This window comes from Carassius auratus, chromosome 13 (genome assembly GCF_003368295.1).
Source record: "Carassius auratus strain Wakin chromosome 13, ASM336829v1, whole genome shotgun sequence".
Classification (NCBI taxonomy): domain Eukaryota; kingdom Metazoa; phylum Chordata; class Actinopteri; order Cypriniformes; family Cyprinidae; genus Carassius; species Carassius auratus.
In genome coordinates, this window is record NC_039255.1 from 4,959,811 (window position 1) to 4,978,354 (window position 18,544).

The 18,544-nt window shown below is 37.5% G+C and overlaps 1 protein-coding gene across 1 annotated transcript; it reads left to right on the plus strand.

Moving 5' to 3' along the window:
• Positions 1-428: 428 nt before the first annotated feature.
• On the plus strand, positions 429-17,818 carry LOC113112407 (metal transporter CNNM1-like). Its single transcript, XM_026277955.1, has 10 exons — positions 429-2,047; positions 6,829-6,972; positions 7,759-7,899; positions 8,194-8,363; positions 8,966-9,065; positions 11,645-11,790; positions 12,199-12,439; positions 13,597-13,701; positions 14,675-14,785; positions 17,180-17,818. Exons 1-10 carry the CDS (start codon positions 604-606, stop codon positions 17,254-17,256), a joined length of 2,679 nt encoding a protein of 892 aa, XP_026133740.1. The 5' UTR covers positions 429-603; the 3' UTR covers positions 17,257-17,818.
• Positions 17,819-18,544: the final 726 nt, after the last annotated feature.

Here is an 18,544-nt window from a genome sequence, read left to right on the forward strand (position 1 = left end):
TCATTTGCATAGAACGTGTTGTCTTTCTTACATTCGCGTGAAGTTGAAAATCGATTCATGAGCAATCGGTGCCAACTAATTCAGCACCCTCACTTTGGACAGCGCTCTTGTAACGTCGGACGTAAGAGGCAGCGTGCTAAGAAGCTTCCTAAGGGACACTTCGGGGAACACACTTAGAACATAAACAACTTTGGTAAGATATATCTTTCGAGGTCTTCTTAGCGCGCTAAGAGTGAGCGTTATCGGGGAACCGGGCCCAAACCATTTTACATTATATTAAACCTTAATTATTATTATTATATATTATAAATGCCGTTTAAAAAAAAAGTTATTTATGTTTATATATCAGTCCACTGACTTCTTGGGTTTACAATGGTAAAATAAACAGAAATCGTATCACATCATCTCTGGCTGGGTTTTTCTGGAGGACAGTCCATGCATTTCCTGCTTGCTCCTTACAGTATCGCAGCCCTGCAAAGCGTCATGACGTCACTGCGGTGTCATTTTATTTACATGAGACTCCAGCTGTTACACTGACTCTGCAAACAGAGCCGATGTGTGTGTCCGTGGGTGTGTGTCATCTCCACGTGATCCCGCTCGCCAATGTCCTTCTACAAACCACTCAGCATAATGGCTGCGGATGCTGCAGATGCTCTCCTCCCGCACCGCATCCCCTTACCACGCATCCTGCACCTGCTCCTCCTGATCGTCTCCGTTATCACCACACCGAGCCACGGGCTGCTGGGCTTCCGACCGGAGGACACAGGAGGAGATCTATCCGTGCAGGACGGGGTGCTGAAGGCCACCGAGGGGACGCGGTTCATATTACGCGTGTACTATGCAGCATCTCCGCAGAGGCACAACCGGAGCGTCAGCAGCTCCGGCGGCACAGCCGCGCCGTGGATCGCTTTCATAGAAGAACCGGAGCCGGGCAGAGAGGGGCAGGTGCATCCCAAACGCAACTTGTGCGTGGAGGAAAGCGCCAGGAGCTCTGATATAGAGCTCATCGGGTCTTTTAAGTCAGCCTCCAGCCAGAACTCCATCCTGGTAGAGCTGCTCGCCAAAGACCTGCGGAGAGGAGAGAACATCAAGTATTACTCCATGTGCGCCTTTGACGGGATCAAATGGGAGCACTACCGGACGCGCGACTTCTGGCTGGCGGTAGTGGAGCGGCCGCCGCATACGGAAGGGTGGCTGCAGGCAGGACTGTCGGTGCTGCTACTGGCGCTTTCCGCGCTCTTCAGCGGGCTGGTGATCAGTATGCTAGCGCTGGACCCGGTGGAGCTCAAAGTGTTGCAGAACAGCGGCACGGGCAAGGAGCAAAAGTACGCGCACAAGATTGAGTCGGTGCGCAAACACGGCAACTACGTCCTGTGCACCTTGGTGCTGTGCAACGTGCTTACCAACACTTTCCTGGTGGTCTGGATGTGCCAGATCCTCGGAGCAACGCCCGTCTCCACCGCGGCGTGCACTTTTCTCATCTTCTTCATAGGAGAGATCCTGCCGCACTCCGTTGCTTCTAGACACGGGCTGGCTATCGCGTCCAAGACCGCATGGTTAACCAAGATGCTGATGCTGCTTACTTTCCCCATTACATATCCTATCAGCAAACTTCTAGACAATATGCTGCACCAGGAAATCAGCAACTTCTACACCCGTGAGAAGCTGCTGGCTATGCTGAGAGTTACCGACCCGTATCATGACCTGGTGAAAGAGGAGCTGAACATCATCCAGGGAGCTCTGGAACTCAGGAGCAAAACCGTGGAAGACGTGCTGACCCCTCTCAATGACTGCTTCATGCTGGCCTCGGATGCCATCCTGGACTTCTACACCATGTCAGATGTAATGCAGAGCGGATACACTCGCATTCCTGTGTTCGAGAACGAACGGTCTAATATTGTCGATATACTTTTCGTCAAAGATCTGGCATTTGTTGATCCAGATGACTGCACGCCGTTAAAAACCATCACTCAGTTCTACAAGCACCCGCTGCACTGTGTCTTTAACGACACCAAACTGGATGCAATGCTGGAGCAATTCAAGAAAGGTAAGATGTTTGTAGGACAGTTGTGCAGAGTTACAACAGATGATAGAGAATGAGAGGAAATCAGTGCGAAAAGGATCACACACAAATAATTTCTCACCCTCATTTCGTTTCCAAACCTGTATGCATTTCTTTCTTCTCTGTAACAAAAATATATTTTAATATCATGTTAATAAAACATTGGACTTCATTAACTTTAATTTATATGGATAAAAAAAAAAAACCACTGAAAAGACATTTCAAAATATGTAGATGTGCATGGAAAAACATGAAGGCGAGTATATGATGAAAGTTTATATAGTTTTATATAGTTCATTGACTGTACTTTAATATTATGGAATTCTAAATGAAAATACTGGTTAAATCTTAGATGTTTAAAGTGATGCAGGGCCTTCTGGCTATGTTGACTATAACCTATGATAATACAAAAAATGAAGTGTTGCAATGTTATAACAATCATACATTGCACATTTAGTGTCAGCCCCATCTTTACTTTAGCTGACATCTGCGGAGAGACTAGAAGCTGGGTGACTTGAATAATTTAAATTTGTTCCCATGGCAACCGTTTTCATTCTGTCATCATTACTTACTGTTCTATTAGTCATATTTTGACACGCCTTTAACTGAAAATCCATAAATTACTCATGCCAAGCACTGACCTGTGTGGAATACAGGCCTGAATACCATTTCCTCTTGATCCTGCCCTGCATAAAAGTCTAGACATTGATGTGATGTGTTCTGATGCCTGGTATGTGATCATACTTTGGCCTTTACTGCATCACAGTGCAAATTATGTAATAATATCTTCTTGAGATTGATGGTGTTTTCTGCAAAGGCACAGAGTCAAAGCTACAGAGCAGCAGCAGGGTGCCGAGTGCCATAATTCAGTCGTAATGCAGTAACCTGTCAGATGAACTGCTCTCACTGGGTACAAGATTTACCAGATTTACCTTCCCCACAGGGCAAAAATGTTCGTACGCAATAGATTTAGTAAAGGGATCATCAACAGTATCAGTTCCATAACCACCGTAGGAATCCAGGGCAGTTTAAGCAACACCCAGAGCAAAAATAGGATGTTCAGCATGAACTGACACAGGCACAAAGTTAACCCTGTTTTCAGTTTAATCTTTGTGCAAAACTTGAATTTATTTTCCACCACACCGCAGAACTGTCTGAGAAATCTTAAGAACTGAAGTCAAAGTTTACCTATTGGATTGCTTTTTTAATTTTCAGAAATTGTTATTACAGTATTTTTTTCATTCAAATGCTGCTGTAAAGGATGTCATACATGCATGTTGTTACAGTATTTTTTATTCATTTTTTTGTCATAAGATTGAGTAAATGAAGTAGTATCAATTTTGGGTGAACTGTCCCTTTAAATCCGAGTGCTTGTCTGTATAGAAACATCAGGGTAGATTAGTTGCAGCAGTGACCTTTTGGTCCAATCAGTGTCTCAGCTTGGGACCATATGGACAAAAAGAGCGGAGTGAGAGAGAAGAGGATCTGCTTCCTCACACTGTGAGCACCCAGCCTGTCACTCTTTGAAGCTTCTGCCTCCAGTGAACAAATTACAGCAGGAATTATGAAATATGCAGGCTCAACCTTTCCCTCTCCATAAATTACCTTTTTCTCCTGAAAAAGTTCAAGCTGGAAGCTGTTTACTGAAGTGGTAAAACTGCCAAAATATCTAATAATCTATAAAAAAAAAAAAATAGTATGATTATATTCAGTGCATAACAATTAAAAAAAATATCCTACATTTAAAACACACCGGCTGTTCGCAATCTGCTACTTCACCCAGTTCACCCCAAAAGTAAAATTAATTATCCAAATCTTTATATGTTCCCTGGACTGAAAATGACAATTTCATAATGTTTTTTACTTCACTGTCATTCACTGTATCAGTGAAAAAAAAATATTATAATAAAAAAAAAATATATCCTCTTTTGTGCATTATATTTGGGTCTACTGTCCTTTTGAAACATCAAACATATTCAAACATAGGCAGAGTGTAAGCTGTGTGATAAATTTAGAAACAAGAAATCACACAGAATCTGACTGATCAGCCTCCAATACTTATCTCTATTGTTTCCTCTTCTAGCTCTGCCATTCTGTCCTATAAATGCAAAACGCCCATAAAAACACATTTTAAAAGGACCAATAACATTAATAATAACATGGGATGCCTATTGTTGTTTGGAAATAATTCCATTGGGATTTATGCAGAAAATGGTGCTAAAAAAAAAAATTGCCTTAGAGTTTGTCTGAAAATCATTTGCTTTGCTAAAAAGCAAATCATTTGCTTTCCCCCCTAGATAGAAGAAAATCCTTGTTGGGCAGTAATTGAAACTTTTCCATGGAATGAAAATAGAGAATTTAGTTTTATTCAGTTCATAAATTATGAGCTAAAATGTATGTGACATTTTGAACTGCTGGTGGCACTAGAATTTTATAGGGATTGCCATAGACTCTGCTGAAGAAAACTAAATAATAAAAATAAAATAGGTGCCTACCTTTAGTGCTTGGCCCTTAAAGTGTACGAGCCCTCAAATTATTGGATCAATCGCTACATAACTCCTATCCCTCAAACTGTATTCATGGATAATCAGACTTTACATTTTCAAAACACTTCAAAAAAAGTAAATTACTAAAGGGATAGTCCACCCAACAAAATTAAAATTCTGTCATCATAAACTTTAACTCAAGCTGTACCAAACCTATCAGTTTCTTTCTTCTGCGGAACATAAATGATTATATTTTAAAGAATGTTAAACAATTTCCACTGACTTCCATATATGGGGGGTTATTCAACTTATAATTGGGTGAACTTTCCCTTTAAGCTCAAATGGAAGTCAAATGCAATATGCATGCTGCACAAGCATCAAAATCTTTAAAATAAATAAAAACAAAAGCAATTAACATAGAAAATCATAAATATATTTGCATATGCATTTTTTAGGACAAACTGTGCTACTGGATTCTATTTAGAAATCAGTCAGACATTTCCTTCAACCGATCTTCTGTGTTTTCTTCCCATTTTTAGCCACACACTGTGCTTTATTTAGCACTTCCCACCATACTGCTCTGCCATGCATCACATTAGTAGAGTATAGTGCCAGCTTTAACGAGTCAATTTGCTGGCACAGCAGCTGAGGGAATTGCATGGACATCCACGTGAGCTTAGACCCCCTGGCTCACGTGCATGTGTGCGCGTGTTATATAATAGCGCAGTGATGTAGTGCAGTTCCCTGAATATCAGCTTTGAGGTGTATCATGCAGAGTGCTGCATTGCTCTTGCTCTCTGCCTGACTCCTGCAGAATTCTTCGCTCAGCGTGTGCCGCTACCATGGAAACCACAGCGTGACAGACACTTCTGTCACTTAGGTTCTCTCTATCCAAAGGTTGAGGATTATATATTTAATCCTCTCTCCCTGAAATGATATTCCAAATCTGTCTGACTGATGATTAACAGAAATGCTAGCTGGGATGTTCTGTTTGTTCCTTCGCAAAGAGCTTCTGTTTGGGATTTCAGAACAATATTGTATAAGCAACACTAATCATGCTTCATAATATGTGCTTTTTAAAAAGTTTTTTTTTTCTTTTTTTGTAAAGATTTGTTGTTGTTGTCGTTTTTGCTGCTGTTCCTTTAAGATTCCAATGTAATTGCCCTCTTTGCATGTGGAATGAGATCAAGCTTTGCTGCCGCAACAAGCTGCTGGTTTGCTGTTGGTGCCAATATAGATTTAGCAGCCCCATATTTCGATAACAGACCTTTTGGCAAAGCTGCATTACATTATGAGAGATTTATAAAACAATCTGTTGAAATGACCACATGACCAGGCCTCAACTGTTCGTTTCTAATGTTGGAGTTCCTCAGAAGGCTCTGGGGAAATATTTTAAAAGCCATTGTTAATATGTAAAAGCATCTGACATCACAACATATATGCACACACATATTTATAAATAAAATATAAAAACACAGTAAAAACTATTTTTTAATTATTATTAAAATTCACAATAATTTTTTTTTTTTTTTAATAGATTTTACAGTAGAAATATGTCTGTGATGGTAAAGCTGAATTTCAGCATCATTACTCCAGTCTTCAGTGTCCCAAGATCCTTCAGAAATAATTTTAATATGCTAATTTGCTGCTCAAAAAAGATTTCTTCTTATTATCAATATTGAAAACAGTTGTGCTGCTTAACATTTTTGTAGGAACCATTATATCATTATTATGATTGAATGTTGGTGTATATAACACATATTTGAGCATCATGATTATTTAATAATAAGGGGGAACATGAACTAGTTAGAAAAAAAATACTCAGAAATAGCAAATTTCAACAGTTCTTAGCATGCTTAGCTTCATCATCAGAGCTACAGGGCTTCCCAAACCCCATTCCATAATCACTCAGCTCTCTTTACATAAGGTCAGGTCTGAATCTTTAGAACTGTCATAGTTAATCTCTTCATGAGCATTCATTTCAAGCACTCTTTATGTCATGTGTCAAATCAGTTCAGCAATGCAAAAGACTCTCTGCCACAGAAATCAGATACGAAGGTATCAGGGGAGCTAAATAGATTTACAGGGCTTCATTTACTAAAGTTGTGTGACTATTGATTTTGCACACTTTGACTAATAACTTCATGGGTTGATTTAATAGCACTGCAGTTTTGTGAAGTTGACGTTACACAAATGAGGATGCCGATTATGAGTATAAAATTAAATGTCGATTTCATATCCTGCCATGATGATCCTATGTCTTCCTTTGGCACTGTAAAGGGAAATCTCATTTGGCTATCGTGCAGAGGGTCAATAACGAAGGAGAAGGAGACCCGTTCTACGAAGTCATGGGCATCATCACTCTGGAAGACGTCATTGAGGAAATCATCAAGTCTGAGATTGTGGATGAAACAGACCTCTACAGTAGGTCTTTAATATTTCTGTTCCTTAAATCTGGTGCCATCATGTTAATCTTAGGCCTCAAGTGCATTTCTGTCTTCTCATCTTTCAATAATTAAGCTTCAGATTAACATTCAAAACACTTAAAAGTTATAAAATCAGTCCAGAGGTGCATTATTAGTGGAATATTTCCTCCACACAGCCTTAACAGAGTGTTTTTCTGAGTGAAAACCTGCCTGTACCTTTCCTCATGCATAGTCAATATCACTGTGACTCTGTTGCAAATAATTATCAAACTAATTGGGTTCCAGAACTCTGTGTGTTATTGTCTTCTGGCAAAGCCTGTTCTCTGCTATCATCAGTTCATTTTTAACCATGATTGGTTAAATACAATGCTAAAAGTTGTTACACCTTTTACTGTGAGTAATTTGTAAGTTAGCTTGAAAAGTAAATCACATTTACCTTAACGTCTTGCAAAAAAAAAAAAACACATTGCTCATTATTTACATTTTCTGCCAATGAAAGAAGTAATAGTTATGAATGCTAGCTTGACCTTCTGTGAAAACATATCCTGATTGCTCCAAAGTGGGGTGAGTTGTCATAATGGGAACCTGCAATTAAATTGCCAATAATAGTAACATATTAGAAGCAGAAGAAAATAATAATAATTGTGATCCAACGTATATGTCCTGCAATAATCATACTTAAAATGTGTTTTAGTTTAAATACTACAAAAAAACAACAACAACAACACAGTTATGTATAAATTGCCTTGAATTAAATAGAATAAACAGTTTTCTTTTGTGGCAGCTGATAACCGTACAAAGAGACGAGTATCTCACCATGAGAGGAAACAGCAAGACTTCTCCATATTTAAACTGTCAGAGAATGAAATGAAGGTCAAAGTTTCACCACAGCTTCTGCTTGCAACACATCGCTTTCTAGCAACAGGTAATCTCACTTCACAATTGTGGGAGAGTCTCAAAATATATCAGTCCTGTTAATGATCGATTCAGACAGTTTGGGATCAACAGAATTTGAAGATTTTAAAAAACTGAAAATTGTTTTAGGTTCGAAGCATTCAAGACCAAAATGATGTGTTCACATTCATTTGACATTCTAATGTATCTACTCACTTAGTGCAGCATTGCAAATCATCGTCAAATGATGAAGGATCAGAATGCGGGTACATTGTCAATATTATTAATATGTTTCTTATTCTCTCCGTTCCCTTTCTGTCGGTAGAAGTAGAGCCTTTTAAGTCGACACATCTCTCAGAGAAGATCCTCCTGCGATTGATAAAGCACCCGAGCGTAGTGCAGGAACTCAAGTTTAATGAGAAAAACAAGCAATCGCCAAAGCACTACATCTTCCAGCGCAACAAACCTGTGGATTATTTCATCCTCATACTGCAGGTAAAGTACTACAAGTTTGAAAAGACATTCTGATATTCATTATCAATAAATATATTCTGAAATTCATTATAAATAAATACAAATATACTCTGAAATATATATATATATATATTTGTTCAAACTGTTATGCAGCTAATTTAATTTATGACATATGAGATTATTGCTATTGGACTCCATATACTATATTCTGCAGTTTTCATAATTGTGAACTGAGCAAAATAAATGATTTTATTAAATACTAGAAACATTAATATTTACAAACATATTTGTCCAAACTGTTACATTAATTTATGACAAAATAATATTACATTTATTTTGCAACCAATTGTATGAACAAAAGTGTCATTTTCCTTATTTTTCATTATTGCAAACTGAGGGAAAACTAATAATTGTATTCAATAATAAAAAATTAATAATAATAAAAAACTTTATATTATATTATATTAAATGCAAAATTATAAAAATTATATTACATTAAATGCAAAAAAAAGCATTTTCACTATTGGAGCACACTGTAAGTGGAGAATTTTTTTCATAATTGAAAACTTAATTTCAAAGCACTCAACAATAAAAATGTCTGAACCATCTCTCTCTGGCTGCAGGGTCGAGTGGAGGTAGAGATCGGTAAAGAGGGACTGAAGTTTGAAAACGGGCCGTTCACATACTACGGCTTACCTGCTATCATGACCATCCTTCCCACAGGTTTGTTTGCTGCTTTAATCTTTGTCAGAATTCATCACTGGAGGTGAACAGAGCCTCATTAAATGAATAAACTTTCCAGAATATCTCAGTTGTCCTGCAGTTAAAATATTAATAAGCAATTAAAAACTCTAAAAGGCGTTGAGCATGGTGCATAAGTGACCCTTCTTAACATGCTCCAGAAATAATTAAGGCAAATCTAAATAGAGTGGCTATGCAAATCTTAGGAGAGTAGAGTCGGGTAATTACAGTGGGAGAGAAACTCTCGTCTGCCCACTCAGGCAAAATGGCATGCTATTATATAAGGATGAAAATCTCATAAGCTTAGCTTAACAAAAATGCAAAAATAACTTAAAGGATGGAGCCTTTAGCCCTAGTTGAAGACATTAATTCAGAATGTAAGTGTGTTAAATGTAAGCCAAGTGTCTGTGTCATAGTCTGTCTCTCTAGTGATGGTTTTCTCTACATCTCTTAATGATATAAAGACATAAAGAAAAGCCACAGCACAGTTACAAACAGGTATACTCCATCCAGGACCTCAGCATCTAATGAGACATGACATCTACATGGACACAGAGAGATTCTGTGAATGGCATATGGTTTTTTTCTCTCGTGACACACAACAGCACTAAAAGGTTTTTCCACTGTTCAGCACTGAATGTCCTATTTTTAACATGTATTTTTGCCAAATTTTACAAGTTAAAATATCTAAAAATCCACTGAAAAAAAATGATTTACTTTGAGAAGCAGTATATTGTATTGATGTAGATAATATAGGCTTCTTTCCAGAGAATGTATCTTTAATAGGAGAACATTGTGTCTTAAATGTTTCAAATCTTTTATGCACAAACATAAAAAAAAACAAATGATGAAAATAAGCAAAAAATCGGCCAAACATACAGAACAAAAAATACAAAATAAACCTAAAGTCAGGATACAATGTTTCAAAACGAATCACAGTATCAGTGTTTTCAAGTACACCCATTTTGGTTCAAGGATTTTTTATATTTATTAAAAATAATATAAAAGCCCAATTCTTTTTAATACATTTGTAAAGCACACTTAGGTTGTTGTTGTTCTCATTAAAAAAAAAATATATATTACCATCTAAAAATAAATCTTAAATAATGTCTTCACTAGCATAAATACGTGAAACTATTTCTACATATTAGGGAAAAAAAATATTTTGGTTCAAGGATTTTAGACATTTAAAAAAAAGAAAAACTAATTAATAGGTCACTTTTTCAGTTAATGAACAAGTCCAACCAAGTTGTGTACATTTGGCTGATTTTTTTTTGCTCGTTTTCAATCAATATCCTGTTAATCTTGAGTACCTATAGAGTAGTACTGCATCCTTCATAACTCCAAAAAGTCTTTAGTTTTATTATATTTGTAAGAGAAAGTCTGTACCGTTTTTTCCCGGAAAAACACGAGCGGCTGGAGGCGTGACGTGTGGGTGGAGCTAAAGAATCACTAGCACGAGTAAGCTTTTGCGTTGAGAGCATTTGGAAGCTGTGACATTACCATGAGGAAAAAAACATCATCCAAAACAAACCATGGCTTACAGTCAGATTCAGCGTATATTTATGATCCAGAATCAGATCCAGAGGCTGAAATTTAACAAGAGCAGCATCAGCAACGACTACAGCAGGACGTCTCTATGTAGTATGTATTGAAACTGTATATATTTGCTTAGCGGTTTTGGAAAATGACTAAGTTCCACTTTATGTCGTCTTTTTTTTTAAGGTGTACATGTGGAAAGTGCAGTTTGATGACAACATCGCATGTTGTTTACTTGATGTGCTCACGCGCCGATGGCTAAGTTAACAACACAGAGATATTTGAAGCAGTTTTACTCACCGCCTGCGGTTCCAACACACGATCATGACCCTTGTTCATTGGGACTGCATTATCCTTAAGAAATAAACGATGTGCAAATCCGGCGTCAAACTGGGCCTTGTTTGTAAAACAAGCATCTTCGAAATGCAGGGAACAAACACAAACACTTACACAACTCTGTTGATGCTCTGTAAAAATAAACTCCATCCACTGGTCCCTTAATGCTGTTTCTCTTTTGGTAATCTGTGCAGGGTTGTATTGCCCTGGCAACCAAAAACACACTTCTTTTGTGACATTTCGCGATGCTCTCGCTCTGATCAGTGAATCGCTCTGACCAGTGAATGCCTGTGCTCTCAGTGCTCTGCTATACGGGAGCGCGCGCTCTTCCGGCAGAAGTGCCTCAGGACCCATATAAGGAAATTCCGCTCCATCTAACGTCACACAGAGCCATACTCGAAAAAAACTTTCCGAAACTTGTGACAAACCGGAAGGAGTATTTTTGGAACAAACCTACAACTTAATTTTTGAAACTTTGTCCATGTTTAGCATGGGAAACTTACTCTTTAACAGTGTAAAAAACTCAGTATGCATGAAATAGCATTTCACCCCCCCTTTAAAGTTTTTAGTCTATCTCAGCATATCAGTATACGTAGACTCTCAATAGCCCGAGTAAGGAAAAATAAATATCTCTGGCAATAATTAAAGCAATAATCAGCTGATTGACTTCTACTGGTGTGATTCAGTCCACAGATCACCGTCCCAGAGCAGCGGTCTCAATCATTCGGATACTACAATTCATGTAGGCAGTCTGGGTCAACTGAGCATCAGCGGAGGACCGTATTTACCAGACTATTCAGTTCGCCAGCTCACAGACCTACAGATCATTAAGGTAAATTTAACTATTATGAGAGAGAGAAAGAGAGAGAGAGAGAGAGAGAGAGAGAGAGAGAGAGAGAGAGAGAGAGAGAGAGACTGTTTTTCAGACAGCTGGAGGAGGGGGAAATTCGAGAAAACTATGGGTCTTTAAAGTTTTTAACCTAAATTCTCTATACTGTTACTCTATAAAATAGATTTTTTTTCTCATTATAGTAATGTAAATAATTCTGTCTATATACAATATTTTTTATTTATTTTCATTAATAAAAAACATAATTTATGTTTTTAAAATTGATCCATTTTGATTTTATAAAAAAAATAAATTTAACTGCATTAAATTCAGTCAAATATATTCTAATGCCATATGTTAGAAATCCTATAACAATATTAGATGCGCACTGTAATGTGTGGTTCTTTCCAGATCACTCGTAACCATTATCAGAACGCCCTGACAGCTACACGCATGGACAGCTCTCCACAAACACCCGACGCAGACAGCCAAGTGCCCGGGGAGAGAATGACAATCCCTGAGACGCGCTCCAACAGCATCGCCCTTCCTCTGACAGAACCACGACCCTATCTGACCCGATTCCACCAGCACAGACACCTCTACAGACAGCCAGAGAGCACCAGCACCCTTAATGAGAGGAACCGCATCGTCCGTGAGTGCATTCACTTCTCATTAACAGCATGTTTCTCGGGTTCTCTTGGTCATTTCTCAGGCAGCAGGTAAATATTAAAACAATTTGACATGAAAGCACTGAAGTAGATTCCCTCAGGAGTTAGGAAACAGTCAGAAAGCTTTATATGACAGACCATTTGAGCTCATCTCCATAAGGCTTCTGATCTTTTCTGAAGTTGAGAGAGATTGCAAAACAACGGTGTCATGCCACTGATTGAGGAACACCAAAAGAGTTGTTTTATACAGTCTGAATATGCCTAAATATAACTATAACATATCAATGTCAGTCATTTTAATCTTTGTGGAAGACGAGGATGCAGATGAATGCATGTTGGTGATATTTGTGATGGACGTTTCTCCCAGCTGCAGGATAAGACAGATGGCCCAACTCTAATCCTCAACCTAAAACTATCAGACTTTGTGTGAAAAGGGTTAAATCTAATCCTTAAGTTAGAAATAACTTATAAATGTCGAAACACAACCAAATAGACTTTCCTTTCATTAAAGAAAGCCTGTACCAAAGTATACACAGGATCAAATGCAGGTTAATCAGATTACACTGTTGAACATTATCATGCTATACTGTAAAATGCTATACTGTAAAAATTGAATACACTTTGCACGCAGTACTGATTGAAACTTGAGATATGACAGCAGTTCCACAATCAAAGTTTTAACTAAAATCTCCACAAAATCAAAATGGTTTGACTTTTTGTCCAAGTTTGCTAGCTTGAAACTATTTGAGGTCAATAAAGTGTAGGCTATTCATAAAAACTGGACTAAAAACCGGACCAAGAATATTGCATAATCTTAAATATAATTTTTAATTAAATTTACATGATATTATAAATGCTAATCATATAAGATATTCATTATGGTGAATCAAATATCAATTTGGCTGAATTGAGAATTGCATACTTGCTTTTTATGGCAGAAATCATAAAAGTAGTATGTTAGTATGCTGTTTCAGTGTCAACACAGGTCGGAAAATTGTGTTTGCCAAATCAATTTCATTTTTATGTCAAAAGACATGGACTCAAAGCTTTAAATGTCTTTGATTACTCATAGCTTTGTAATCAGATAGTTCTGCATTTCCTGTGTGATCAGACGACTGTGGTTCTCTGGCTCCCCCTGTAGGAAGTAAGTCAGATGGACAGAAGAGCCCCAGTGACTCTGTGTTCCTGCGTATGGATGACACCCCCTATATAAGAGACAATCACGCGGAGAGAAAAGAAGGAACTGGTGGGTGAATTAAAGGATGATTTCTGAAGCCAAACCATTACATAATCTTATGCACCAATATACAGTGTTTACCTTGTTAAGTCCAAAAATTTATTTAAATGCTGCTACAAGTAAAATCAACAGAAGGAACTGGGCATTGGGTGAACATAAATCATTGTAGGAACTGTCCTTTTGAAATACAAAAATGAATAGTTCACCAAAAAGAAAAACTATTTTAATTAAATCTGTACATTTTAAATTGTATTTATTTATATTTTCTCATGGCACATCAAACCTGGATGCTGTCCATGGCTACTTTTAGAAGAACATTATTATTATTATTATTATTATTATTATTACTACAACTACTCATACTGACTATATCTTTTTTCATTCCGTGTATGCTCATTATGTCATTTTTTATACTATAATCATATGGACTACTTTTACAATACTTTCATGCAAGATTCTTAAAAATAACAGAAAAAAGTAACAGTGCACAGGTTATAAAATGACTGAGGGTGAGTAAATAATGACAAAGTGTTGTGAACTATCCCTTTAAGAAGGGTGGTGGTCTGTTCTCTGACTAAATGCACCCAAATTTCAAACATTGGAGTAGCTGTTTGACAGCGAACGGGACGTTTGACAGACTGCAGGGAGAGGAAATGCATGAGCTGTATAAGCTCTGTTTATATGACCTGCAAAGGAATGTTGACATCAGACAAGAACTGTCCATTTCAGCTTTGCTTGTTATGGCTGGAGGTTAACAGGGATGACAAAACCAAGAATCAGTGTCGTTTGGATGTATAGAGAAGAGAAGAGAGGAGAGGAGAGGAGAGAAGAGAAGAGAAGAGAAGAGAAGAGAAGAGAAGAGAAGAGAAGAGAAGAGAAGAGAAGAGAAGAGAAGAGAAGAGAAGAGACAAACCAATGGCTCTTCAGCTCAGTTTGTCATGTGATCATGGCCCATTGTCATAGTGTGTCCAATCTATTTCAGATGCAACAGCCGTACCCATGGATACAGACCTGTCTACATCTCAGCTCATCAGCTCTCACTCTCTGGGTGGCTCGGATGAGAACCTGGGGAAAAAACTGCTTCGGAAACTCAGTGTGTATCAGCTGCCAAGCACCTGACTGAATCACAAATTTGTGAATCTCTCCCGTAATGACAGGACACCTGCGTTTACATCTGCACAAAACAAACACACACCTGCTTTTATTCTGCATTTTCAAACTCCATCTGTTTCATAGCTACCAGCCAGGCAGCCCACACATCCGTTTAATAAAAATTGACAAGTAACTCAGAACAATGTGATTTACGTAGGACATATTCCTTTGTCTGCAGCCTTTGTTGCTTCTGGAAAAACTTTTTATCAAGAAATCAAGAAATCATACCTGCTGTTAAAAAATGTGTGGGAGGCTATTATTCATAGAAAATACATGCTATTTATTTTTTTTTATTCCAAATATCCCCCTTTCAAGCCACCATTAAACATATTTACAAGACTTACTCTAAAAAATTTTTTAGATTATATAGATTTTAATTCTACTTAAATTCAAATTCAAATTATGCATCCTGTTTAAGTCCAATTTTATTTCAAATTCAGGACTTGCATTGAAATATTGAAGGCATTCTTAATTCAAAAACCTTGGTACAAAAACCTTTCAGAAACATGTCCTGTTTGCTAAATCACAGTATTCATCAATCAGACATTTTCATAATTTATTCATACTTATTCATCAGTTAATAGCTTCACATATATATATATATATATATATATATATATATATATATATATATATATATACAGTATTGTTCAAAATAATAGCAGTACAATGTGACTAACCAGAATAATCAAGGTTTTTAGTATATTTTTTATTGCTACGTGGCAAACAAGTTACCAGTAGGTTCAGTAGATTCTCAGAAAACAAACAAGACCCAGCATTCATGATATGCACGCTCTTAAGGCTGTGCAATTGGGCAATTAGTTGAAAGGGGTGTGTTCAAAAAAATAGCAGTGTCTACCTTTGACTGTACAAACTCAAAACTATTTTGTACAAACATTTTTTTTTTCTGGGATTTAGCAATCCTGTGAATCACTAAACTAATATTTAGTTGTATGACCACAGTTTTTTAAAACTGCTTGACATCTGTGTGGCATGGAGTCAACCAACTTGTGGCACCTCTCAGCTGTTATTCCACTCCATGATTCTTTAACAACATTCCACAATTCATTCACATTTCTTGGTTTTGCTTCAGAAACAGCATTTTTGATATCACCCCACAAGTTCTCAATTGGATTAAGGTCTGGAGATTGGGCTGGCCACTCCATAACATTAATTTTGTTGGTTTGGAACCAAGACTTTGCCCGTTTACTAGTGTGTTTTGGGTCATTGTCTTGTTGAAACAACCATTTCAAGGGCATGTCCTCTTCAGCATAGGGCAACATGACCTCTTCAAGTATTTTAACATATGCAAACTGATCCATGATCCCTGGTATGCGATAAATAGGCCCAACACCATAGTAGGAGAAACATGCCCATATCATGATGCTTGCATCTCCATGCTTCACTGTCTTCACTGTGTACTGTGGCTTGAATTCAGAGTTTGGGGGTCGTCTCACAAACTGCCTGTGGCCCTTGGACCCAAAAAGAACAATTTTACTCTCATCAGTCCACAAAATGTTCCTCCATTTCTCTTTAGGCCAGTTGATGTGTTCTTTGGCAAATTGTAACCTCTTCTGCACATGCCTTTTTTTTAACAGAGGGACTTTGCGGGGGATTCTTGAAAATAGATTAGCTTCACACAGACGTCTTCTAACTGTCACAGTACTTACAGGTAACTCCAGACTGTCTTTGATCATCCTGGAGGTGATCATTGGCTGAGCCTTTGCCATTCTGGTTATTCTTCTATCCATTTTGATGGTTGTCTTCCGTTTTCTTCCACGTCTCTCTGGTTTTGCTCTCCATTTTAAGGCATTGGAGATCATTTTAGCTGAACAGCCTATCATTTTTTGCACATCTTTATAGGTTTTCCCCTCTCTAATCAACTTTTTAATCAAAGTACGCTGTTCTTCTGAACAATGTCTTGAACGACCCATTTTCCTCAGCTTTCAAATGCATGTTCAACAAGTGTTGGCTTCATCCTTAAATAGGGGCCACCTGATTCACACCTGTTTCTTCACAAAATTGATGACCTCAGTGATTGAATGCCACACTGCTATTTTTTTGAACACACCCCTTTCAACTAATTCAACTAATTGCCCAATTGCACAGCCTTAAGAGCGTGCATATCATGAATGCTGGGTCTCATTTGTTTTCTGAGAATCTACTGAACCTACTGGTAACTTGTTTGCCACGTAGCAATAAAAAAATATACGAAAAACCTTGATTATTCTGGTTAGTCACATTGTACTGCTATTATTTTGAACAATACTGTATATATATATATATATATATATATAAAATTCAGGGAGTTCACATTTTTCTTTCTATTCTCCAGGCAACAAAAAAAGAAAGTCTCGTGATGGAGATAAACCTCTGGAAGACAATCCTGAACAATCACAGGTGAAGACCTAGCATTCGTTGAATGGGTTTTTGCTCTCTCACCTGCTTCTCCCACAAATGTGAAATTGACCATCACAACAGATGTAGCATCAGAAAACCTTGCCTTCAGCATTGCAACGGGCTGGACAACCTGAGAAATATAACAAACCAGAAATTTACAACATGCAGCAAGACATTTTTAATTGACAAGATGCTACATAACCGTTGATATACTACCGTTTTGATGGAGGTTTATGATGATGTCATCTCCAGTCACTGTGGTAATGACATTCTGACCTCTGACTCCGGGCAAAGCCAGCAAGCACAAGCCTGGAGACCTGAAGTCAACCGTTTGACCAATGTGAGGTCAGAACCTTTAGTATGTCACAAGATATGGTCAGCTTTCAGTAGAATTATCCAGAAACAAAGTGTTTATTGTATGTTTTTATATCATATTATGTGAGAGGTATTTGCCAGGCTGTGTCTGGAGCTCAATCAAGATATCAGAGCACTTTGAGACAGATCAGATCCATTTAATTCATATTCTGTTGAATAGCTGAGGTGTTGACAGAGAAGAAATACCTATATTAGGTAAGTGGTGTCAGAATCTTTTGTTTTCTTTCTATTTTCTGTTTTCAAAATAATTAATATTTTATATTTATTTCTTATCATTTTGCTTTTATTTTTGCACATAGAGAGGTACAAAGATAATTTTTTAAGCTATTTTATGTGGCAGTTCTAATGGTCCAAGCACATGTATTTGACATTAGATTTATTTGTTTAAAAATGATATTTATTATATCGGCATGCTTTTCTCGAACAGCAGTGTTATTATTGATATTATTAGAACAGCATTGTGCTTATTGTATAAAATTTTATAAAAAGTTAGGATATGCGCAAAGCCATAACTCGAACAAATTTGAAGCACTGATACTAAAATGTCACCTCAGATATAGATATATTGTGTGTGTGTGTGTGTGTGTGAAAAAATCATAAGCAATATCCAAAACATGCCTATAGTATTTAGTTTTTGAGCCCTTTTAGTAATTTACAGCACACTGAAAATCTCACTCACATTTCCATTACTGGTTCACTGCCATGACTTTCCCAGCATGCCATGATCATGACAAACTAACCAATCAGCTCATCCCTGCCAACAACAGGTCACATGATTACATTATGCCAGGGGATTATACCCAGGATGTGTTTTGCATGAAAGGCTGTTTTTACGGAGTATGTCAAGTGAATACCTCTCTCCTGCATGCATGCAGCAAACACTGGTGATATAGAGACTGTGGGGCCACAAACAAGACTCTTTTTG

What these genes read in the sequence shown, in the direction of transcription:
- LOC113112407 (XM_026277955.1), top strand. Translation starts at nt 604, where the DNA reads ATGTCCTTCTACAAACCACTCAGCATAATGGCTGCGGATGCTGCAGAT. An exon ending in GGATGAAACAGACCTCTACA is followed by an intron (nt 6,973 to 7,758) that starts GTAGGTCTTTAA and finishes CTTTTGTGGCAG; the next exon opens with CTGATAACCGTACAAAGAGA. An exon ending in TGAGAGGAACCGCATCGTCC is followed by an intron (nt 12,440 to 13,596) that starts GTGAGTGCATTC and finishes CTCCCCCTGTAG; the next exon opens with GAAGTAAGTCAGATGGACAG.